Source organism: Chinchilla lanigera, unplaced genomic scaffold, assembly GCF_000276665.1.
Source record: "Chinchilla lanigera isolate Chin_1 unplaced genomic scaffold, ChiLan1.0 scaffold00002, whole genome shotgun sequence".
In the NCBI taxonomy this organism is placed as follows: domain Eukaryota; kingdom Metazoa; phylum Chordata; class Mammalia; order Rodentia; family Chinchillidae; genus Chinchilla; species Chinchilla lanigera.
In genome coordinates, this window is record NW_004955403.1 from 15,725,360 (window position 1) to 15,751,662 (window position 26,303).

Genomic DNA, 26,303 nt, shown 5'->3' on the forward strand with positions numbered 1-26,303 from the left:
TCATTGAGTTTGGATATGAGTCTCAACATCAGCATTCCAAATTATCAATCTGCATATGTGGCTACATGTTCCATTTTGGATTTTTAAAAAATGGATCAAGATCTTAAGCTATTGTGCAGCCCTGGGAGAAGGAGAGTGTTAGTCTTGGTTTCTTCTTACAAGTTTCTAATACCACAGCACTTCATGTTCAGCAGTTTGCTTTTATCAAATCTTCAAAAGGCATTCAACATACTTTACAAATGAACAACTTTACATATTAACAAGGGCAACTGGTAGAAACAGGTTTAGGCAAATGCAAACTCATTGTTGAATAGCGTGATGACCAAGTGTGCAGAAAAAGTATACAGGGCACCCACTTGGTGTGCATGTTCTACAGGAACAACTGACCTTTCTACAGAGGTAAAGGTGGCTTTGAGATGATTACTGTTGATATTTCAGGCCCCTTCATTTGTAGCTCTGCCATGAATATATTTGGTGGGTATCAGTCTGATGTGGCACTATGTATCTTGCTCATTAAGTGTACGTGAAGAATAACAGAAGGAAGTTTACATGAAATAATAAATTATATATGTTATTGTTTACAGATTACACCCAGGACTTATCAGTTTTTATGGAGGAAGCATGGAAGAAATGAATGAGTCTAAAGTAACATGCAATTGTTTATAAAAGAAATATGTAAAGAAGCATTTTAATGTGGAAGGATTTGGTTGTGCTTTAACAGATATTCTAATAGAAAATGCATTTTTGAAAGAAATTAAAGTTGATATTTTTGTTGCAACTAAAAGGTAGGAGCCAGAGCTCTCAAAATGAAGATTAAAAAATATAAAGTAAAAAAATTCAAGTTCCAGTTTTTAGAAGGTGTTTACTGGAAGTAAAATAAACATTTCATGCCCTTAGCTATTATCATGATATATCAATATTTACCCAAGATAATTCTAAAGCAAAATCATTTGAGTTTTTATTTTCCAGGATTTAAGCCCATCCAGTCTGATATCACATTTCCTATAGCCTGGTATAAGCAGCTCTCTTAGGACCACACTGAACGGAAACTAATCCAAAGGAGTTAAATTTCAAAATCATACAAGTAGTCAGTGATATAACCAAAAACAGAACTCTTTTTTTACAAAAGTCTTTGTAATACATAGACAACCTTCTAAAAAAAGGATGTAAAATAGGGTTTAAAACTCATCACAAAGTGTATAACAGGTTTTCTTTAGAACCATGTCAGGTACCTAACTGCATGAAAGCTAGCCCACTGGGTAACTCTGCCCTCCTTGTACTAGAAAGGTACGGGTCTGGCACTTGGCTTTCAGCATGTACTAAATTTTAGTTTCCTTTGAAAGAATACTTTTCTAAATCTGTGCTTCATTTTGACACATGAGCCTAGATATTCTAAAAGAACTAATATTTAATAATAAAAGCATAAAAATATATCTTTTGCACAAATGCATTATTTAAAATATGTACAAGCAAAACTAAGTTTACCATGTATACTCTTGAGTTAAGAGGCTTTGTGCTTAAGTTTTATTGCTCAGATGCCTTCACAAAATCTCTGTACATTCGTCATTCTCCAGCCACCGGTCACAGAGCAGAGACTTAGGAATGGCTAACTTTCACAAGTCAGGAAACCCGAGGAAGGAGACAGCTGGCAGCAGAGACTTCACGTAAAGCAATATTTTCTGTAACAGTAGAGACTTTTCTCTTATTTGATCACTTCCTCTAACAGATGTTCAAAAATTTGGCCACAGTTTTCTTACCCATACAAAGAGATCTACATGAAATAAATACTACAAAATGACTGCATTTGAAAATGCCTTTAAAGATAAATTATTTAAAATTCAGCAAGAAGCTGTTTTATCTAAAATATAACCTTCTGTAATATTAACTTAAAAAGTTTATCTACCCATCCAAACATCTTTTAGAAATTTTGATGTCACTTTTATGTTAATAGTTCAAATGTATATTTTTCAGTTGTCTGTGAAATGTGTCTCTCCATTTCTATGGAGAATGCATTTGTAGGCCTGATTAAAACACTTATTTGCTTAATTTAGGATGTTATTTTACTCTACAGTACCCAGTAAGTCTGAAATACTGGCCTCTGAGTCATTCTCTGCATAGCTTTTTAAAATCACTAGTGAGGCCTAGTTTTCATATTTCTTAAATATATCAATGTATATTAGTTGAAGTGGCAACATTTATAATCTGTTGCTGTAGAATAGAAATTAGAACACTTAAGAATTTTTTATAAACAAAAAAATTCAGGGTGTTTTTCTTTTAATTCACTCCTAGGTACTCTTGATATATGTGTATTGTAGGAGACTATTGGATTTATACCTATATATGTATATAGACGTATATATTCTTTTTAAAAAATGTATGGATATATAGAAAAAAGTACGTAGCTCTGTAGTTATCCAGAAGTCTTCCTGTTAAATTCAAACCAGTGTATTCAGCATGAAACTTGTACATCAGGCCTATATTATTCATAGTCTATTGAATAAAACAGTTGCTGGAATAAAGAAAATGCATTACAAATAAAAGTCTTTCAAGAAAATTCCACGAAATGATTTTAAAGAACATTTTACAAACAAGCTCAAAGACATATGTGAAATGAATCAGTGCTTATTTGTCCTGGTCCAGTATGCTTTAATTCCAATATACTTTAAAATAGTTTTCAGGGTTTATTTTTCTTGAAGAAGTCGAAGGCTGTAGTGTTCTTTTACCCATTTAATACTTGCAAGTTCATCTTTGGCTATGGTAAGTAGTACAGCTTTGCAGTTATTTTCTTTGGAAGAACAGTGATGGCTTGAACTTTTACCTCAGGAACACATAACATGTTGTAAGTTAAAGAAATCCACACAAAAAAGTCGGAGAAAAGTTGGTTTTCCTGTAAACAATGCTTTTAGTCTAACCTGAGTCTTCTCAGCTCTCTGACTTTGGAAGAAGTCTTTACTCATCCTCGTTGCTTTTGCTGTTGACATAACTCCAACTATCTCTGTTTTCTTCTTGTATGATAGATTTGTACTGTCTTTTGAAGAAGCCAGCCTATAAAGAGAATTGCATAATAACTAATGTATAGTTAAAAATATACTATATTCACATCAAATATCCAGTCAATGCCAATATTTCTTAAACAGTGTCCCTTGAAACAAAAATTTCGGCAGGCTTTCCGCAGTGTCGTCAGTAGAAATTAGTTTGGGACATACTGGGCTAAAGTAGCATTTTGTTGTTGAATCAGTGATACGGCACATATCCTCCCCCTAAACTCGGCATTCAACATACTGTGCAGTTTTGTGAATGTTTTTTTAAAAGATCTTCTTTTAAATCTGGTGTTAGAGCTTGAATATTTGTTGAAAATAAACTAGTTTTCCAGAAAGACTTTGGCATTGAGGTTAGAAGAAATATGCAGTCTATGCTATCTGTTCACTTAACACCATAAACTTTAATAACCTGGAGCCATCTGTTTACTCTGAGAATATCAAGAACAGTCTTTTGAATAGACTGAACTGCAGCACTAAATTTGCTAATTGTTAAGGGCTTACCTTCCACATAACACATGAAATCAAAAATAGTACAGCAAGTCCAAGAAGCAAGCTACTTGAAATAATCACTATGGTAAAATGGCGCTTGGGTTTTTGATGGTGTAAACCTTCCAGTAGGACCTGTGTGAACAATTAAGCAAAACAGACAGTTTCGAAACTCTCACTTCCTTTCAAACCCTCCCCAAATCCCTAGAAGATAAGAAGTAGCCACCCTATTCTTGTGCTGGTTTAATACAACCACAGGAAACAATGGTAACTGTGTAGCACCAGTGAGGGCCTAAGCCTTCACCACCGCTTTTCCTTCCTCCTATTCTCACTGCTACCAATTGCACCTCCCTCCCTAAAATCCTGGGTCTTCCTTCCTGGCAGTTGTAGAAAATGCCACCTTAGGGACGTGCTCAAAGTCTTCCAGGATCTGGTTACACATTAATTTTCCAATTCAGGTAGGCAAAGGAAGCAATTATAGACACTCTCATAGCGTGCTTCCTCACAGTTCTAGCGGACCAGTTAGAAAGCTCATCTTACATGTGCTACGTTCTCATCCTTGTTCAGTTCGATAACTTTGGGATGTGGCTCTGGAAAAGCTGTGGCTTTTATTTCAAACTTGAGTGCCGAGGTGTCATCCTGTTTGAAACACAGAAAGATCATCATCACCCTGCTGAGTTTTATTTCATGAAGTCCTGTTAACAGAAATGATTCCTTATGACTTAGGTATTATCCAGAAGTTTCTGCAGTTTGTCTTCTTCTGTTTACCGAAATGCAATTTTTTCCTATAGGTCCAAAGGTGTGGTCTTAGTATAAGTTTATATGGCATCATTTCATTGAAACCCTTTATTACGTATAACTATGCAGCTGTTAACTTCATTTAAATATGATTTGTTAGACTGCTACGGGGTAAGTTACTAGTTGCAACGTAATTTCCTTGGGGATGTCCATTTTAACCCCCAAACAATACTTTTTTCACCTGGTAAACATTTCCTCCAATCTAAAGTTTCTTTTAAAATAAATCTGGTACAAATTGTAAGAGAATTCAGATATAAACTCAGTGGATGAACTCAGAACCTTACTTCCTACAGCAAGGACTTCATAACTCTGAATGCACAAAGCTTGGGGATCTGTGTATAACCTTTACAAGGTACAGTGTTTTCTTGTGGGTATGTTTTATTGTGGGTATGTTTTATTGTGGGTATCTAGGATGAGAATATATTCTTCAGTCAGGTCCTTAGAGAGATCTGTGAGTCTTGAAAGTTAAAAACTACTGTGTAAAGATTTTTTGACATTTTACATGCTTTGCCTAAATTTAGAGCAGTGTGTGGAGATATCTTTGTCAGGACGTGGGCCATGGTACAACCAGTTTCTAGTGGGTTGCAGTAGAGAATGCTGCTAAATACCATACGTGACACAGGACAGCTCCTGACAACAAAAAAAGTATCTGTTCCAAAACACCAGCAGCGCTCACTGTTGAGAAACCTGGGGAATGTTCCAGGGCAACTTGCAGAAGTTAAATGATGACCTCAGGGTATCAAGACTCTTTAGCACAGCTGAAACTAAAACAGACCTCCCTCTTTTGCCTGGGAAACTCAATGAGACTCTGTCTTCAAATAAAAAATATGACAAGGGCTGGGGATGTAGCTCAGTGTGAAGGCCCTGGATTCAATCCCCAGGACTGGTGCAAAAGAAAAAAATTCACTCAATAGCTGTCATTAAAGTGTCTTGTTTAATCTATAACACTACTTTGAAATTACCCATGCTGAGCAGATGAGGAAACTGCAAAACAGGACTTTAGATAAAACTAGTTTTATCTCAAAGTACACTTCATAAAAATAAGGAATCCAACTGGTATTTATTTTTAAATTCATTAATTTTTAAATTTTAAATGTCATTCTAAAGCACATTTTTTTCATTATGTTTTGCTATTGTTGATGTACTTTGATGATATAGTTTGATTTTATGAAAGCCTTAATTTTACTACATAACTATTTTCAAAAGAGTTTAATGGATAATTGGAAGCAGTGTGCAAAGAATTTTTAAGGTTACATGAAATGTTAAAATAACCAATTTCTTTGATTTACTTAAGGTTCATAAACAGTTGGGCATGCCTTTTAAACTACTTCATTATACCCCAATCTTTAGAGAGCTGAAGTGATAAGCAGAAATCAGTTTTAAGATTTATTCCATAATTTTATTTATAACGTAATTTGTCAAGTGCCTTCGTGAGATTACACCTGGGTGAGACTGAACTTAGATTTTTATGAATGTATCCATGAAGTTGTCAGTGTATTTTAGACTCACCATTTCCAAAATGGAGGGCCGGCCCTCTAACTGAATGTAAACATTGGCTTCTTTTCCACTTTCCATTTTCCCAAAATTGCATAGGAAACGTAAACAGTACGGGTCAGCTTTCATGCAGTACTAAGAAAGAATATAAAGTACTACATTAAAATTTTCAACATTTACATTTCAAAAAATTTCTTTATAAAAATTAAAACTCTTTTACGCCCTTTCGTACACTGTCTTTCTGTAAACGTGCCATTAAACATCTGCTTTCCTTAGCGGCATTTAAAAATGATCTCCCTTTAAAGAAAACACAAATGTTTGTTTCGTAAATGAAAACAAACAAAGTGTTCAAAGGGGAGCATGTGTTCTCGCCATTCTTGGTAACTTAGCTTTCTGGGACAGAACAGTTAGAGTCCTGCTAGGATGCGTGTTTTATGCTTGCGTTATTTGAAGGTGGTGATTGCTTCCTAGTATTCTTTTCCCAAACTCATGAAGACGGAGAGAATGAGTAAGTAAGGCTGTCTGGTGACAGTGTTCTGAAAGGATCTGGGACAGTATTTGGCTGCAACCTTGGGCATTAGTTAAATAATGAAACTATAATATATAATTAAAGCTGAGTCGTTCCTATTCCTCCAATCATGCTTATCCCTTTCATGAAAGATATTACCTAGTTCTGGATTCTCTCAGCTGGCAGCTCCCACCAATGTTTTATGCCTCTTTTATTTTTAAAAATTTTATTTTATGGAAAAAATAAAATTTTAAAACAATAGGAAAATAACAAGTTAATACATTGCATATTGTTATCTTCACAGTAATTGCTCAAAGTACAAGATATAGGCATGAAACATTGTCCAAATGGTATTAGCACAACTTTTCTTTTCAATGAACTAAGAGAAACTAATAGTACAAGTATCTTATCTTTTCTTTTTCTTTTCCCATCCTTCCTTTTTCCTTTCCCCTACCCTGGTTCTTCTTTCTTTTGATGTCTCTTCCCATTTCACAGTATCTGTTGTATATCTGGGACCTTTCATACCTTTTTTAGAAAGCAAAAACTACAACGTGATAAACTAAAACTTACCAATACCCTCTTATCGGTCTTTGACAAGAATCTGAGGATGCCCCATAAGGTCTCCGTGGCGTCCCTTTGCTGCCCTGATGCACATTCCCTTTGATAATTTTCAAACTGGCATTGTCCATTAGTGGTCTAGAAAGGTAGAAAGCAAGAAAAAGGTTCTATTTCAACGTTGGGCAGAACAAATACAGCATGGTTTAAAAAGTTCTAATTACTTACATTTGCTAAACTATATCAAGTTGTTAGGAAATCATGAAGATACTTTGTCAGAATTATTTAGGAGAGATTAAACCTCTGTGGAAAAACATGAACAAAATCCCAGCAAAATTGTCAAGGGTTAGATTTAGGTCCTAACCTGCCAGAATGACCTTAACCTTACAGAATATGAGAAAGGACAAAAATGACTTTTGAGCATTAGCCTGAAATTAAACATTTCTTTGGCTTTATGTGCAAAAGAAAATGATACAATTGCATGTCCTACAATCTAAATCTGGAATTCAAGTAAAAGTTTTAAAATATACTGAAGTAGGCTTGAGATACATATTTTATTTGGTGCATACTTTTTTCTTAATACCTAGAAGTCGGGAGAATTCTGATGGATCAATAAAAGAAATCTGAATTCGTAAGTTATTTAAATGTTGCTTCCCTTAAAAAGTTCTTGATCTTTAAACACCAGCTTCAAGCTTTATGGAGAAGCCTACCAACTGAATGAGTTCAACATGTCTGCATCACAAAGAAAACATGTCTTAATTACTCAGTACAGATGATAGAAGGGAGTTTTATTGTATAAGTCAAATGAAGATGTTCCAGTGTGACTCTACAGTTCTAAAGCAATATATAATATTCAAATATTAATGCATGGTGAACTCACAGGTTTGAATGAGACTGAAAGAAGTGAACAGAAATCTTTGTCTTAGCAATACTCCTATGAATAAAGGATTGGCCTGCATTTGTTTTAGTATTTAAGACACACTGAATAAAGATCAGATACAAGGAACTCATTTTTACCTGGACATCCAAAATGTTGAACAGTTTATCAGTTTGGGGAACAAAAGAATTTGGTATCATGATTTCCACGCTAACATTTGGAGCCATGCTAATGCCCGTGTTCATAACCTGAGAAGCAAAAATTTAAAAAATTTAAAGATGCATTTCATAATATAAATACAGAAATCAGTGAGGTTCTGGGTGACCAAGCAATACATCTAGTGGTGAAGGTTTATTGATGGCAGTGAGATAGCAGAGGCAGAGAGGGTATCTACAGTCAGACTATTAAAAGTTTATTAATAAATTCATCAGAGGTTTTAATTTTCTCATTTTAGCTTTTATTTTTCAGCCAAAAGTCTGAGCTTAAGAAAGAGACATCAGCAGCACATATTTGCACATTATGCACTTTAAAAACATGGCGCTTGGTCTTTATAGTCTGGGAGAGGGAGGACACATCTGTCAGTGAGCCAGCTGAGGAGAAATGCTCAGAGGTGTCCGTGATGTGTGACTGAGGAACATTTAAAAAGTGACGAGAGTTGAGTTCTTCGTATTCTATTTCTAACTCCTATATTTTCACAAAATCTCTCCAGGTTGAGAAGCTAATCGTCAGCTATAAGTGAATAAAAATGTATTATAAAATGTGTTTTTATTCAGGGTATTTATGATGCTAAATGGACTTAGAACATGGGGGAAGTATGTTATTGGGGTTTCACGAAGAGCAACAGATTCTTAATAAAAATGCATAAAAGGATATTCCATGCCAGTTGATAACTTTGGGGATTAGAGATCCCTGAGAGAGAAGCGTGGGCCAAAATGTTGCTGACTGAGGCTTAGTTATAAAAATCAATACAGTAAGCCACAAAAAAGTTTTCAACAAAGGCTGAGTGAAAAAAGGATGACTCGCAGACCTGCAATAATCTCATGGAAGCCTAGGACACAGACGGAGAGACTGGACCTCCATTTGGGACGAGTGCTTAATCATGGAAGCACAGAGCTCTTGCACAGGAAGGGTCAACAATGGGTACTGCCCAGGGCTACGGGGAAGGTCACCTCAGTGTCAGGAAGTGGTCAGTCTATATCGCAGTCACGCTTCATCCTTGGTCACCTCCTACCATTCCGACCTCCAATATCGACTGTTTGAGCAGACCTCTTCAAAGTGCATGTTTGTCTAGCCTATGTCTTTCCACTGCACATTAATTAGAAAGTATTTATTAGCAATTAGTAGTAAATTAATAAATAGCCTTTCTAGAGTCCAGCTTTGTTTCTGTTTTAGTTTATCAAAACACAATCCAGTGCTGGGTTCTAATATTTCTTGGTTCTTTAAAGTGGACTAAATTGTTTCAGCATTATGGAATAGCATAACAAAAACGTGAGGAGACATAGACTTGATGGGATTTTCATGTCAGTCTTTTCAATAGATCTGGGGCAGGCCTAGAAATCTGCATTTTGTATAGGTACTGCAAGCGATTCTAATACTCACTTTGTAAAGTATCACCTTGTAAAATGGAATATACTGTACCCACTGCAAGGCTCACAGCTTATGGGTTGTTATTTAAAAATGTCTGGACAGTGCTTCTGATTCAAAAACTTTCTGCAGACATTGTCTCATTATTTACTTATCTACAGCACAACCAGAATTTCAGTATGACAGTAGCATTTTTGTAAAACAAATTTTATATCAGTTTTTTAATATTTCCAAAGCATGATGACATTCTTCACTTTTGAAGATTACTCACTAACTGATAAAGTGCTAGTCACAGACCTGTGGAGATGGGAGGTAGGGGCTTTCTTTACTTGGTAACGTTAGGGCTGTTGTAAAGCTTGAACTAAGAAGAGATCCACTGCTGCCTTCCCTGGGCCTGTCATCCCGTATATGTGTCTCCGCTGGGGTCAGCTCACCCCATAACTGCGTGTTGCAGGCATGACCGCTCAGTGTGTTAACTGTCCTGTAAGGAGATGTGGGTTTGATAGCTCTTTTGCAAATGGGAAAAGGAGGCACTAGGGAGGGTAAGGAGGGGAAAGGGAAGTAAAAAGACCTGTTATGTATGCGTGACAATTCCCTACAATGAATGTAATCATTATGTATGGCAACCATGTACTAATTTTAAAAGTAGTACTTTTAAAATAGTTTTGTAGTACTATTTTAAAAGTAGAAAAATGGGAAGAAAGCCACCATCTAAGTCTGATTGCAGCCGCTCCTACAGCAAGCCATGGTTCCTGGGGCCAGGGCACTTCAGAGGGAGGGGAGCAGTCCATCAGTAAGACCCTTCCACTTCCTACAGAACAGACGCAATCAGTTTTTCTTACATGAAAAGTGAAGTTCATTTTCTCGGTCATGCATGTTTCGGGTTCACTGTCCTCGCTGGATCCATACATGAATGAAGTTGGATTCACAAACCTGAAAGAAAGAAAATCAAAAGGAAACTGTATTCTCTGAAAAGCTATTACAAGCTCTCTCTGCACACACATTACAGCATATTTAAGAGTTACACAGGGTACTCTCCCTGGGTTCTTATTCGACCAAGTAAGAAAATTATGAGGCCATGTGCTTTGAACTGAGTGACAATGTTTTATTCTTCACGGTATTTTTTTAACCTTCCCAAGCCTGCCTGCTTCACTGTGTTGACCATTCTTGCTCTGTCAGCACCCAAATGATTCATACATATTTTGCAACTATGAGGTATGTCCTTAGCTTTCCCTGGGGGCTCCGACACCTAAATCTAACCTACTTTGCAGTTATTTTTTACCCCCAATTCTTGCTGGCTATGTATAATGAATCCCAAGTCTGGGGAAGAAGTCACACACTGACGGGTGTCATCAACTTTTTATTGGAATACAAGGTTGGCATTCTTTTTCACCCGATTTGATACATGTATGGTCAGCAGTGTATTTCCAGGAGATACACTCAGGAAGTCCTACTCCACAAACTGTTCAGTTTTGGCAGGTAAATTACATTAGGTAATATCATATTTTAGGGTCCCATTAATCAGGAAAGAAATCAGAAACAAGGCCTGGGGATTTAGCGCAGCGGCACAGCGCCTGCCTGGCAAGTGCAAGGTCATGAGTTCAATTCCCGGTACCGGAGAAAAACCAAAAAAAAAAAAAAAAAAAAGAAATCAGAAACAATCAAATGGCGTATGTAATCTTTTGTAGTTTAATAATTGTAGGACATTTCTTGCTCAAAGTAATGAGATGTGAAAATGGAAAAACAGAGTACTCATCCTAAGAAAATTAAAGAATGAGAGGTGATATAAATTCTCAAAGCCAGGAAACATGCAGTCACCTTTCATTTGCTTATCCACTGACCCTTAAGGTCGTTCCAGTAAATGGCCTCTATCTCAAACTTGACAATTCCATCAGGTTTAGATATGGACATTTTAGGAGGATACACTATACCTGTATGCCCTCTTTATGAGGGGTGACAGTGATATTTAGGGCAACAAGGAACGCTCTTTTGTCTATTTTGCGGTGCTTTAAAAGTTGTAGTTTTAAAGAGCAGGAGGCTGAATAGTTGCCAGTGAAATCATGAGAGCGTTCCTTGGTCCTCCTTTCACTTTCTCCACACTACTTGAATCAGAAGGGAATGCACTCAGCAATTGCTAAAATGACGAAGCAATGAAAGCTGGCATAAGGGCTGTGATCACAGGACTCTATGATTCCAGAGATTTAAAGAGTGACAAGGGACACCTTGAGGCCGGTTCTCTCATGTCTCCATTCACTGGCCACATAGGTCGCTGTGGATTTTGGGGAGTGGCAGTTTGGTGACGTTCATACTCACCCTTGCCAGGGATGTGATTATGCAAACTATACACTAAACTCTGGGCAGCCCTGCCCTGCAGCGGACAACTGAAAGGCTCACTGTGCCCTGCTAGAGGCTTACTGGGGCTGTTCCAGTGAGAAATCTCCACCAGCTGGGCATGAGTTTGATGTAGCATCAGTGCTGATTACAGAGTGGATTAAAATAACAGCTAAGCAAGGAACTGTAGCACTGAGGTAACCGCTAAGAGACAAAGCATCCTTCTAATGTTTTAATGTTTAAGTATGATTCATTAACAGAATCAGCAGCAATGGAGCTGAAAATCAACTCTAAAGTTTCGAGGCCTCCATATCTACTTACCCATGAACAGCTAGCATAACCTCATATCTTAGAGGTACTGCTAAGGTCACTTTGTTGTCTGTTAGCTTGTCCATTTCTCCTTCATTTTCACTACAGAAACAGAATATACTCTTAGGATCCAGGAAGCACAAACTCATCTTTGGGAAAAATGATTTCATTCTCTGTATACCTAAAAGAATGCTGAGATCTCATTTTAACGAATGCTTTTGGAGGAGTAGGGATAAAAGATGTGGTAGTAGACATATTCTTAGGGCAAAGTGGGGAAATATTTGCCATCATTTAAGCAGTTATTTACTTAGAATGTTAGACGGTTTTTTGTTGGATTTTAAATAGACCAGGTAAGGAAGGGTTTCCCCTACAGACATCAATGCAACACAGCTCCGTGGTTTCTCAAAAGCCTCCCTCAAAATTGAGGGCTGCAGTTCCTCTAGGATAATTTGTTGTTCCTAATAAATTGTACCAGGAGGCAAAAACTGTGATGTTGAGGTCCTCTTCTGCTCTGCGGAATGAGCTCACATCCAAGAGAAAGCTGACATCTACCTGCAAAACAGAAAAGGCCCACTTAAAACAAAACAAAAAAAAACCTTAAACACATTTTTTGCCATCTGAATTTTAGCTTTTCTTCATAATTTATTTTTGATGGACTATGTACTTAAAACTGTTCTGGAGGCATAAGCAACCCCTTCCTTGGCAGTAAGATGCAATTTTAAAGTGCAAGCTTTTCTACAAGTAGCGTTCAGAGACAAAGCCTACTCTGAATGTAAAGACAGGCAGGTCCAGACGGACAAAATTAGAAATGCTTTAACAACTTGAGTGGGGACTCTTGCCAAAAACACCTTTTTTGTGTAGCAGAGGTAACATGCCTGGCAGACAGGGCCACCTGGGGTGGGGTGGGGGGAGTGTTGGATAGGATGGGGGGGGCAGAATTCTGATTGACACATTCACTTGCCCACCTCGACAGGAGCATGCGCACCCCCCTTTCTAAACAGTGAACACTGCCAAGAATATAAACGCAGAGCTCAAGGATTTCAGGCTCGGTTCATTTTGCCATTACTGCATTGCTCTAAGTAAAAAATATATGTTATGTGCAGCGTAAAGATGGAGTGGGGAGAAAAATATATTCCTGCTAGTAACTGAGAATCGTAAATGCTAAGCGCTTACCCTGGAGAGATGATCTACATAAATATAACCAAGGATGCAGTCGAGTTTGACTGTGCCAGCGTTGTCTGTTACTTCACAGTTTATTTGTTTCTCTTCCTAAAAGGAAAAATGAAACTGGTTGGGGAGGAAGGGAATAAGGAATTTATAACATACGTTTAGGGATGATTTTGAAAAGAAAGTGATCCTAGAAGTATTTACTTTTCTCATAATTTTCTGTTTGCTTTAGAAATAAGCAAGTAGAAATGTGCTGGGGATATAGCTCAGCAGCACAAGCATCTGCCTGGCAAGCATAGGGTCCTGAGTTCGATTCCCAGTATGAAAGAAAAAAGTAGAAATGCAAACCATGCAAATATGTGTGTATCTATCATAATATTCACATAAAATCTCCCTTAAAACATTCGCAGCCTTGTGGCTTTTATTCACTTTGGCATATCCCCCTCCTTAACCTGATTTCTCAGTCCTTGAAACATCAGGATGCAAGCGATCCATAAAATGTGTATTTCATTGTATCCTGTACACTTTCATTGAAAGTGCATTCGAGATATTTAGTTACAGTAATACCAATGGATATATTTTAAAAATATATTGCACAAATGCTGGAGCTTCTCCTCTTTTCTTTAAAACCGACTCCTAGTACTCTAGGGAAATGTGTTAATACATCTTTGTGTGATGTTAAGAGTCCTCTCTGAACACCCTTTGTTGTAAAGAGGTAGACCCCAGGCAAGATGTAGTTGAATTTACTGAGTGCCAGAGAATTCTCAAAGGAGAAAGTCATTGAGGCTTTTGTCCCTGAAATTCTAACATTACTATCTAACTGATGGCTCCATGACTGAGGCATATTGGTAAGAAAAAAATTTCCACATGCTCTCAACTCTCTGGGAAAAGGAGAACTTGCTTAAGACTTGGCTTGACACCAGGATTTCCAAATCAATAGAGGACTGCTGCTTTTGATGTACTGAAAGTCCTTCGGGAAGAAGGCTCACAGGGTGAACTTAAAATGAACACTGTACTCTGGGTGCCTGGCACAGGGGATCAACCAAGAGAGGCATTGTCATGGCACCTTACGTGCTGTGGCAGTAAAGCAGTGGTGGCATCCGAGCGACTCTCTTTTAGCACTGGAAGCAGCTGCCTTTGGATTTAAGAGCTCAAGGAAACTGCCTTTCTGAGCAGGGGCATGGAGGAAGTCTTAAAATAGCTAGGAGCCTGAGTCATAAGTCTAAATATTAAGACTTATGCTACAATTACTTACATCCCAAATCCACTTAACATTTTAATAAAATTAAGTAAGTCGCTAAGTTGTGCCTTGCTACTGTGGTTTGCAGTACTCACCAGGTCTAAAATCTTAATGAAGTAAAGACCCGCGGGGAGTCTGACGTGCAGAGCTGTCTCATAGGCATCATCCCCAGCATTAAACAAGGACACATTCAACATCAGTGTCTTCATGCTCCCCACCGCAAGATAGGTTTTATTTTCATATGGCCTAAAAATTAAGTAATTAGGTCCTTATTTAGAAAATAAAAATTCCATCTCCATATGTGTAATATTTAAGTTGCACTAAAATATTAATTTAGAAAAACATGGAATGACCCTCATGCAAGCAGATTTATATGTATATTAAAAGAACCCAGTTTTTCATATTCATTCAGCTATTTTGTTTTGAATAAATTCAGTGAGCTATCGCTAAAGAATTGTTTGTTTTTTAATTGGCTTTAATGAATTGGTCTGTCTTTCTTTTTTACTGTTTCTATAATTTTAACATTTTCCTTAGGATTATGCAGTGTTTCTAAAGGCAAAGCATTTTTCCTTTTTTTTTTTTTTTTTTGGTTCAGCCCAAAATAGTCTAGCTGCTGCCCAAACCAAAGGATAAAATAAGGAGCGGAGAAATGGGAGAAAAGGACAATGAGAAAATAGAGGGAATGTTTGGGTAGATGTGAGGAAGGCATGGGTCATAACCACTATGCCCAGCAAGCGGGTGGCTTGGTTTTTTTCAGGTACAGGAATCAAACTCACAACCTTGTGCTTGCCAGGCAGGCATTGTGCCACTAAGCTAAATCCCCAGCCCCTTAAATCTGTTGTACTGCAACTAATTTCTGAGGCAGACGAGTTGATCACTTGTACCAATAACTAGGGCAAATTAAAAATAGAATTGCAGAAATTCTTCACCATCCTCTGAACTCCAAAGGGAAAATGATCACGAATCCAGAGAGGTAAGTTCCAACCCTGGGACTTCCACCAGTTCTTTGGGATGAGGGTCATCCAGCATTTCTAGATTGGGGCTACCCTCTCTATCTGATAAGAGATAGACAGCAAGAGTTAATTACCATTCAGTGCTGATTTGGGTTATGTACAGTCCATGAAATCGTCAGAGTGTTTTAAGGCTGAAGGAATTTATCCAAAGACGATAGCTAGAATATTCTAAAACCTCAAAGCAACTGCACATTTCTACACAGCCCATTTTTTCCCCTAGTGAGAATGTTAGAATAGTCGAATGCTAAAGAAAACTTTCAGTTAGACTATGTTATGATTTTCTAAACTTTCCACAAAGACAATAAGCCTGGGACATCTAGTAATTTAAAAATTAGAAAAATTAGTTCAAATTAGAGGTGGATTTGACCCAGAGTAAATAATCAGACTGTTACAATAATAACAGATAATAACACAGCATTTTAGCTCTTTGAAGGTGTCCTCTATGATGTTTAAATTGTGTGATGCTGATAAACATGCATATAGATTAATGTTTGAATAAACTATTCATGGAAATACAGAATAGGCATTTCATAGTTATTTGTACATTTATTAAAGATAAAGGAACAGTTTAAGTACAATATCTCACAATTTGTGCTTTTAAGCATGGCTTGAAGGTTTGTGAATGCCTATAAGTGAAGTTCTTATACAATAAGTCAGGCATTATATCTGTTGCTCCCTAGTACAGACATAAACACTCTTGACTCTCATGTGGATCTGATGCAGTCAAAGAAATATGTGTAAATAAATATTAAGAAATATGAACATATGGGAAAGACTTATGAATGGAAGGCTCTGGGAACCAGGGAAGGGAAGCACTTTTGCCTGGGAGTAGTAAAGCTTATTCTGTTTTGTTTTTCTATTATACTGATTATTTAGGTTGGCTGCTCCAAAGGAGATCTTTTTAAAAATAAAGTCTGACAAGTTCATGATTGAGCCAGAGTTAAAGTAGATTGAATCCATAAACTGACTTTTCCAAAGCCTCCTCTCTCCCAATCCAATCAGCACACCGCCAGGTCATTTCCAACAAAGCAAAGCGATCTGGACAGTGCCACATGCCTGTGTAGTGGCTTCCAGTGCCTCCCAGAGAAGAGCTCCAAGTTCTTAGCATGACATCTGAGGCCTTTGGGAGCTGGCCCTGCTTCACTTCCACTGCACAGATCACCCTGCGCTTCAGCCCTACAAGCAAGGGCAAGTAGCGCCAAGATGTGCTATGTCTGCACTTGCTCTGCCCCTAACACCACCTCTGTGAGCATTGGCAAACTTGATAAGCTTCAGTTTGAACATCAGTAACACTTAGATCTTCTCCCAGCCAAAACTCTTTGGTAACCTCCTGCACACCAGCTTCCTCTCCAACCAGAAGAGTGGGTGGCCTCCCCTTCTTGTGGGCACACTGGATGCTTCTATAATGCAGTGTTTTCAAAATTTTTAATCCCTCCCTGGTTTGTCTAATCACTAGACTGGTGTCTGAAAGGGCAGGTGCTGGACTACAATAGTGACTGTTTTCTCAGAGTCGCGTACACACACAGTATGTGTGCATGTATGAAACAGGTTTGGGTTATGCTCAAGGAACATGTAAAAATCAGATAAGTACCAGATAAGGTATCGATCTTTAAAATTTATGAAATTGTCAATATAAACATCAAATTATAGCTGGAGAGTCATATCTTTTGTTCTGTAAAATTTCACAATTTCGCGTGTTTCACTAAGATAAATGTTGAGCATGACCAGCTGCATGTGATCCACACCCACCCCACAACCTAACATTTCAGTGGCAACACACCTACTGAAATAACCACATTAACGTCATCATTCCATGAGAACAAAATCAATACCAGAAAGAAAGGGAATGCCATTGTTCAGAATTACTAATTCTCATGAACCTCAAAATGTGTAAACAAGATTCTAAATTGAGATACTTTCCCCCAATATTCTAACTTTAATACCTCTTAGAAATTGGACAATTCAGTTAAAAGTTCTTTTCCTTTTTCTGATTTTTCCCACCTTGAAACCTATTTACCAAAACATATATGTAAAGAAAAGCACATTTTCTAAGTGTACAGCTCAGTACTTTTTTAGAAACTGAATACATGTGTGAAGCTAGCACCCAGATTGAGAAAAATCCAAACACATTTCCCTCCAGTTATTGCTCTGGCCAATTAAAATTCATTAGTAATACTAGACTGGTTTTGCCTAGTTTTACATTTTATATAAATGGGATCTTAGTATATATATTCCTCCTTCCATGTATTTGCTCTTTTGTGTGTGGCTTCTGTTACTCAAAATTTTGTTTGTGAGATTAACCTATAGCGGTATTTATTATTTTAAGCTGCTGATGTTCATTGGTGTATATATGCCATCTTACCTGCCACACTGTATAAATCCATCCAATTATCAATGGAGATTTCAGCAATTTCCAGCAATTGAAAGAATTAATTCTTTAAAAATCTCCGAAACTTGGTTTACTTTCACAACTAGCTTGTTATACTAACAAGCTAGATATAAACAATAAAAGAAATATGAGAAACTACTTTCACATTACAAAAAATACAGGCTGCATAATTTCCACATAAAAAGTAAGCATATCATACAACAGGGGTCTACATACTACTGCCAAAGGGTCAAATTCAAACCTCTACTACTTTTTATAAAAGTTTCAGTGGTACACAGCCACGTTCAATTTTAACATTGAATGGCAGAGTTAAGTAACTCAAACTGAGATTTGTCCTAGAAAGGCAAAACTATTTCCTGTCTCTTCACAGAAAAAGTTAGGTTGGGATGGTTCCCGCTATACAACAAGCTGATTGATGAGGAAGGGTTCCAAATCAACATACAATGTAATATTGTCGTGTTTTATTAAAACTTACTCTATGATTTTGACAATAGAGGCTTCATCATTTCAGATAGCAGGGGAGGTATTCATTTACCGTCAGAAGCAGACAGCACTAGAGAAAGTGGTCGCCCAGTCTTTTTTGGTGTTCGGACTGAGATTTGAATCTAAAGCCTTTGCCCTGAGCTACATCTCCAGCTCTTTTCAGTTTTTATCTTGAGACAGCATCCTACTCTTAAGATTTAAGTCCTCCCTAGAGCTCCAAACAATGAAAGAGAAAGAAACGAGGAACCCTGCTGTGAGTACCATTTCTAGCTACTGGTTCCTAGCTTTGTGGAGTTAGATGTTGCTAGAAGAAAATGTAAGAAAAGAACGGTGATTTCAAACCTTGGCTATCATTTCCGCGTGGAGGAGCTCAACTGAGTGATGGTGTGCTGGCTCAGCCTGAGGGGAACGGTGGTGACTTACTCAGTCCCGTGTCCTAAACTGTTAAGTCCCTCTATGTCTGGCTGGTGGCACTTGTTAAGCAGGAGCGAGAAAATGCACTGAAACACAGTTATCCTACATCCCCTTATTGTTCTCTAATCAAGTTACAACCCACGGAGCCTAAGAGGTTCTAAAAGTAAACTTCAGCTTGACATTAAAGTTTAATTAAGACTTGTGGAAGAGCTGCCTAGAAATAGACGTTTATAAAATATTCTGGCGTGTAACCAAAGCATTAGTCACCGAACACCTTTGGGAGAGAAGTTGGCACTTCCACGAGCAGCAGAAGGTGAAATCACTGTGTCTGCAGCCAGGATCCAAGACAACGGCAAATTAGAGAGAAACACAATGTGCACATTTCAGCACTGAGACTCCTGGTGTATTTTCCAATTTTAAGCTATTTTGCCACATTACCATAATCACAATTCTACTCTTCGCATGTACATCGTACTGTAACTTGATCTGTTAACACAGAGCCTTTGGAAAGCTATTCACCAGCTTTCTGTGTGAGACATAATAAAGAACCAGGTGCACATCTGGACCTGCGACAAGACCGAGCTGGTGTTTTCCCTGGGACTCACAGTTCGTTCTTCATTAAAACGTGCATAATGCAGACATGAAATTTGCAAAGCAACCTTGAATCCACATACCTTAAACAAATCAAGGCACCGTGTACATACGGAATCATAACTTCATAAAGGAAAGAGGAAAAAATAGAAAAATGATATATTCCAGCACCAGACTCTAGGTTTTTCCTCAGTGAACAATATCATTTGATTGTGTAAGAAATATGCTCCAAGTCTTGGTACAATAAATACACTTTGTGAATTAGGACTTCGGAGCAAACTGGTTTTTAGTCATGATGCTAGAAAAAAATATGACATCAAATGGTATCATATTTTACCATGTGACAACATGTGATAAATTTATTTGATAAAAGAAGACCCTGTGGTAAGTGACCTACAGACCTCAGTGCAGTTTTATTCTTTTTACTTTACTGTTGAATTCAGGAAAGATGAAAATGCTGAAAAGTTCTTGCCTACTGGGATAGATGTTATCTGACATTTAAAGAGGATTTATTAAAGGCAAACTCACTGACTTCAAGGGGAAGACACCAGGAGCACTTGGACTGGAAAAGTGGGATGGCAATTAGCACGTTTTAGTGTATAAACCACATAATTCATCTTCCCAGAAGTATCTGAAGTCAGTTAGCATCTATTTCCACTCCGTCTTGTTTACCGGGAATCAAATTCATGACCTCAAGTTTGCCAGGCAGATACTGTGCTGCTGAGCTATATGTATTCTTTAGACGAGTCCTTGAGGGTTAACAGCATAATGGCAGAGCTGGATCACTGCCTATTGTCTATCCAACAGTGAGTTCTCCTCTTACAGATAACACAACCTCATTACACAGGTAAGAGGCAGCACTTCCTTGATATTGCGGAAGCTAAGCCTCTAGCTCAGACTCAAGAACTGAACCATGACTAATCTCATGGGATCACGGTGACTCCATTTTCCTTCAACCATGCCAGATCCAAGGGAGTATAGATGATACAGGTCTGGTTAGTCAGCATATGTCTAATAAGGCACTTTCTTTCCTAGAAAAGGAGCCTCAAAAAGAAAAAGCATTTTTATCTTGGATCTTTTTTCTTCCTTGGGACACTGGCATTGCTGCAGCCATATTGTGTCCAGGAGGAAAAAGCCAAAAGAATGGAAAAGACGGCCACCAATGTATGGTCCTTGGTAGGTGCTCACAACCTGCAATCTCCTTCCACCATACTATTTATGAAAACTAATTGTCTTTACTGTTTACCATCAGATATCATTACTTGCAGTTAAAAGCATTCCTAGTGACATGAAAGCAATTCTTCAGGGAAGGCCTGCATCGTTTACCCTAGAAGCATGAGAGGAGTATGAGAAAAGTAGTACCATTTATATCATAAACTGTGAGAATTATTTGACTTCAGACTGCCTATGCGATGGCTAGCCCTGCTATTATGTTTGTAAAGTCTTATTTGCTCATCTTTCTTTTGCAATGGAAATCATCTGAATGTGGTTCATTGTCCGGAGAACTTAGTCGTGCAGGAGGAGGCCTTGCTTTAATTAAGAGACCAGAGGCTCGCATAAGCACTGTTCAGGGTACTGTGGGCAGCTAATTATTGCTAGCATCAGAAACTCATTCTTTACTGAGTGAATACATTCACCTAAAACAGGTTTAAAGATCTGGGCCACAAAAATACCACTTGTGCCAGTGGAGCTATAGCCCAGAAGTATAGCCCATAGTTCCACTGTGTGGAACATGTGGTCTCAGTTGGCCTCCTGTTTCTGAGAAGAGGAAACAAACACCTAAGCGGGGAACATATTTTTGTCTGATCAGAGTATAATTTAGTAAAAATGCAAGGCAGTTTGTCAACAGCTTTCACTGTGGATGTAAAGCCGAATTCGAAGAGTTTTCACGTGAAAGTTCCTCAGTACATTACCATTACCCTAGCAGAAACAGCTTCCAACTTTCCCAGTTGAAGGAAGAGATCCTGCACTTCCTCCTTGACACTGGCATTCATGCTACTGCAAGTCTCCTAAGACTGAAAAGCTTCTAGCCAGTCACGGTCAGCAGTGCTCTCAGGATGTAAGCCACATGTACAAGATGATGTTCAGAATTCACAGTCTTTCATTTTACAAACAACCTAAAAACTATCATACTCTGTAAGCACTCCAATCATAATATAGAGCATTCTCTCACTGGCCATGGGGGATATGTTCCAAGACTCTCAGTGGATACCCGAACTGCAGACAGGACCAGACCCTATGTATACACCATGATATTTCCACACGTACATATGACAGAGTTTACTTCACAGATTGTTCATAGTAAAAAAAAAAAAAAAAAAAAAAACAACTAACAATAATTAAGAAAATCTAACAATATTCTACAATAAAGTTACCAGCATCACTACTTGTGTCTTGGGGTCCAAAATTAAGCCAAATGAGATTACTCAAACCCAAGCACTGAGATTCTGCAATGGTTAATCCTATAACCAGGACAGGTACAAAGAAGAGGTTGACATGGCAGGTAGTGTATACAGTGCAGGGCAGAGTAGGACAGAGAGGGATTTCATCACATTACTCTGAACTTCGCGCAACTTGGACCTTATGAATTAATTCTGAAATTTTTAATTTATTACATTCAAATCACAATCAACTGCAGGTTACTGAAAACTGTAGAAAGTGAAACTAAGGGAAAGGACATATGGTAGAAAATAAATGAACTATTTTGGCTTAGGCAATACCAACAGAGCCTTACCTAGTCAGTATTTGGTTGGTAATTTATTCATTCCTTTATTCCCCTCCCTCTCAGCCCCTCCCTTTCCTTTTCTTTTTCCGCAGTACTGGGGAATAAACACAGGGTCTCTGCATCAGGCAATATCCTCAGCCTTTTTGTTTGGTTTTGTTCTTGCTGAATTGCCCAGATTGGGCTGGATCTTGCACCTTCCTGTCTCAGCCTGCTGGCAGTATAGATATGCACCAACACACCCCAGTGGCAAGTGGACTTTATACTTAAATTAACTAGACTGGCACCCTACGACATAACCCCAAAATAGTGACTACCACTTTGTATCCCAGCATGTGGCATCACACACTGGTCATTAATGGAACATGTTTCCTGTTTGTGTACCAGCAGTCAAATGACAGAATAAATGATGGAGGAGAGAATACTGGGAACAGGCAGGCTCCAGTGAAGATTTCTTTCATGTATTTTTCAAGAGCTGTGTATTTACACATGGAGAGACACGAGTGTGGGGGTCAAAGGCAGGGAAGGAGCAGGAGAGGGCACTGTCCAAGCCTGCCTGCATGAGCTCCTCTGACGCTCCTGACCTGCACCTAGCCAGGTACCCAGCTTCACACGCCAACCTTGCTGCTGCCTCTGCTCCCCCTCTGCCCCTCCCCATGTGCAACTGGCCTTCAACTGCAACTGGGCAACCTCTCCGGCCCTCACCTTCCCATCTTCCCTCTGATGTGCAAAGCAATTTCCATAGAGGGGATCAAGGAATGACAGAAAATTACAGCTTGTCTTCCAGCACCAAGGAACACCGCAGCCACCATGTAGCTAGTTCTCACTATGTGCTGCATGTTACGCTAACCGCGTTACACACACACTGTTTTTCTCTCCTACGAATTTAGATGAGAAAGTTGGTTTCTTTCTTTTCAAAGTTGCTGTACATGCGCTGTTTTGTATATCAGTTTGAATGATACAACCAGTCTTCTGAGTGGTAAACTAGGCTTTGTACTGTACAGTGAAAGCTCATTTTGCTCCCCAAACTCTATTAACAAGCCCTGATGAATGTTAAAACATACTGTATTCCAAGGCACAATTACACCTGGATATAGCCTCAGCGTTATTAATAAAGAATTAAAACATGTTTCATAACACTTACCTGTTCATATATACTCATTCTTTGAAAAGTGGCAATCCCTGAATGCATACTTACCATAATACGTATTTATGAGTTTATATATGTGTGTATATATAAAATATGTACTACTAGCCAAATCTAATAGAAAATATATATAACCACTCTCAGTACAACATTATTCTTTTCTAATTTTTGAATGAATCTAACTCTCAAAGATTAGTTCCCTTTATCTTTGGAACCCATGTACACTTATGTATTATGTCCTCTTAAATGAAAAAAAAAATAGTATTGTAAACTTACTTGAAAAATCCAATTTTTGCAGAAACCTGTAAATCAGCAGAACAATTTTCATGGGCACAAAACCTTGCAAAATTTATCTGAAAACAAAATATGGTAATATTTTTATTTCAATCAGTAGATATATTTGTATGTGAAGAATAAATCATCTTTGATATGTGAGGAAGACCAAATTAATATGTCAGATTTGGAATTATTTTAACCATCCCTAAGAGTTCAGTTTGAGAATTAGTGGGTTCAGATGACATGGCTGCAGAGCCAAAGAAACTTAGTTCTTTTCTTTTTCTGGTACCAGGAATCAAACCCAGGGCCTCACGCTTGCCAGGGAAGCACTGTACTGCTGAGCTACATCCAAGGCCCAGAAACTTAATTCTTCCAGGAGGTAAATCTAAAGCCTAAATTTGTTAAATGAAATGAGGTTTGAGAAAAAGTTAAATTAAAGGCACTCTGCAGATAATTGGAGAATATCAGCTGCCAAGATGTTCTTAATCAACTTCCTTTCCATTTTCTGGTGCTATATTTTGATCTTGTTTATCATACAAAAGCATTGCACTTATTTAATTATTGCAGATGGGAGGACAGTATTTTGCATTCATTGAAAACACCTAAATATAGAAATTGAGAAATTTCACTTTGAGCAAACACAGAACAAAATTCAAAGGTGGTTTACTGTAAGGATTCCACAATTGATTCAGCTGAACATTGAAGTAGGACCCACAGATGCTACAAGATATATGGGAAGATCTGAAGGATAAGGAGGACAAAAGAAAAACAATAAACAGAAAGAAGAATGACAGGAGTGGGTGAAAGAGGGGGAAATACAGAAAAGGGAGAATCTAGGAAGTCAGAGGAGAAGCAGGCGCAGAAAGTCGCAAGTGACATGAGCACTGTAAATTTGCCAGACCACGGATGGCCCATGTTCAGCGAGAAGAGGCATACATTTTTCTCTATATGATCAAATGAGTAATATTTCCCCCGTGACTCTTACTTGAAAGTGAGTTCTCTTAAGAACCAAAATGTAGATTAATACAACTACATATTGCCAATGTTTTGGATTGTATGCTTGCAAGACTGATGTCATCAAGACGTTTAAAATTAGTTGTTCTTAAAAGCTGAAAATAAAAGAGAAAAAAAAATCCTCACTGACTTTCATAAATATTTTCATATGAATAAGAGAAAATATGCCCTAAACTTTTAAGTGCCCCTAGTATTCTAGATCAGGCAGCGGTGATGATAAACTCAAGGATAGTGGTGATTAAAGGTGGCTTAAGTGCCGCTTTGCCTGGACAGGATATGAACTAGAAGTTTACCTATCCCTTTCATCTCTTCTGTTTGTGGCTCACTTTAATGCATGCATTTTAATGCATGTTTTTCCATGCCGAAACCCACTGTTTTTACATAGCTGGACAGTAAAGGTCTGAACCATGGAGCTCCTGCTAATAAATGCACCATCAGTGAAACAAACATTTTGGGAGAATGTTAAAAAAGCAGTCACTACATGAAATGCAAGATCATCTTCAGCTGGAACCCATCTTGGAAGGTGGCGGAAAAGAATGTGGTAACATTTTTTTAAAAGAGAAAATGTTGTGTTACTTAAGTATATATGTTATAAATGATAGAATTGACAGGCAACTGGAATAATAAGATAGAAGAGACCCATGGATAGGGCAAGTGAAAGAGAGGCACCATGAGAAAGGAGACAAATGAGAAAGAGGAAGATAAACTGAGCTCACATAAAGACACCGAATAACTAACTCAAGAATGCAACTTACTTCCATTATGCTTTTCTCTAGTAATACATTGTCTTCACTGGCAGAGCATCAGAGAGAGAAAATTAACATTTTATATATATGGGAAGCTACTATTGTGGCTAAATGCATATTTAAAAATATTCAGTTCAATATCCTAAAGGGAATATAAAAACTAAAGAGACATGGAGAACAGGGCATGCCATAAATCCGTTTTCTTAAATACCCATAAAAAATTTTAAAAAGGACTCAGACCTATAAGTTCATTTCTTCAGAATTATGCCATAGTTTAAATAACACTCTAGTCCTGTAACATAGTCCTCTGAGTGAAGGAAAATATTACCATTTTTTTAATCATGTTTTTTTCTTTCTTCTGCTGAAGGATTGGCTGCAGGGGCGGGAATTCCTCTGTGCTTCTCTTCCTGATAACATGGTGCCCAAGGTGGTAAGCAGCCTCAATCTGGATTGGGGTGAGGATGTCCCGCACATCTTTCTAAGGAAATTACAAACCAGAAGAGTAACAAAAATAAACATGTTCATGCTTGTATATATATATATATTCATAGATGCACATATATGCATGGATATGTATGTTCATGCCTTATATATACACACATATATAAAATTCTTCCCAGAATAAGGTCAAACATGATACATGAAAGCCAAAGCCAGTCTGTATCTTTCATCTAAATTACTAAAGAAGTGTTTGAATGTAGGGCTATAGATGTGGCTCAGAGGTACAGCACCCACCTAATATGCACAAGGCCCCAGATTCAATCCCCAAAACCACACCAAAAATTTTTGATGTGCATATTTTTACACAGCACAGAAGCATTCATGTTTCTTATAGCAAATACAAAAACTATACTGTAAAATGAAGAACTATAACTAATAGTATTTGCAAAGGTATGTATTTCGGCACATTCCCTTCCATGCTGTTTTCTATGCTTTTTAAAATAATTTTCCATGATAATACAAACATTTTAAAAAAATTTTATAAACTCTATACTGTTTCAAAGTTCTAATCAACACTTTAGTCCATTTAAATTATATTCTCTTACTCACAGTTGGATTCAGTATGATTCAGTTGACTTCATATTTACTATAAGGGTTTTCTTTTTTTTTTTTTTTTT

General features: G+C 37.7%; 2 protein-coding genes across 2 annotated transcripts in view; one reads left to right on the forward strand and one right to left on the reverse strand.

Moving 5' to 3' along the window:
• Cerkl (ceramide kinase-like) overlaps positions 1–2,598 on the forward strand; it is a gene marked incomplete at its 5' end in the record, with an annotated part of 107,911 nt that extends 105,313 nt beyond the window's left edge. The window contains 1 exon segment of the mRNA XM_013512521.1: positions 585–2,598. Within this exon segment, the coding sequence (XP_013367975.1) occupies positions 585–666 (82 nt within the window).
• Itga4 (integrin, alpha 4 (antigen CD49D, alpha 4 subunit of VLA-4 receptor)) overlaps positions 937–26,303 on the reverse strand; it is a gene marked incomplete at its 5' end in the record, with an annotated part of 80,760 nt that continues 55,393 nt past the window's right edge. Inside the window, 11 exon segments of the mRNA XM_013512527.1 lie at positions 937–3,045; positions 3,543–3,662; positions 4,068–4,166; positions 5,835–5,954; positions 6,898–7,023; positions 7,900–8,007; positions 10,186–10,276; positions 11,996–12,085; positions 12,456–12,535; positions 13,157–13,252; positions 14,486–14,636. Of these exon segments, the coding sequence (XP_013367981.1) occupies positions 2,950–3,045; positions 3,543–3,662; positions 4,068–4,166; positions 5,835–5,954; positions 6,898–7,023; positions 7,900–8,007; positions 10,186–10,276; positions 11,996–12,085; positions 12,456–12,535; positions 13,157–13,252; positions 14,486–14,636 (1,177 nt within the window).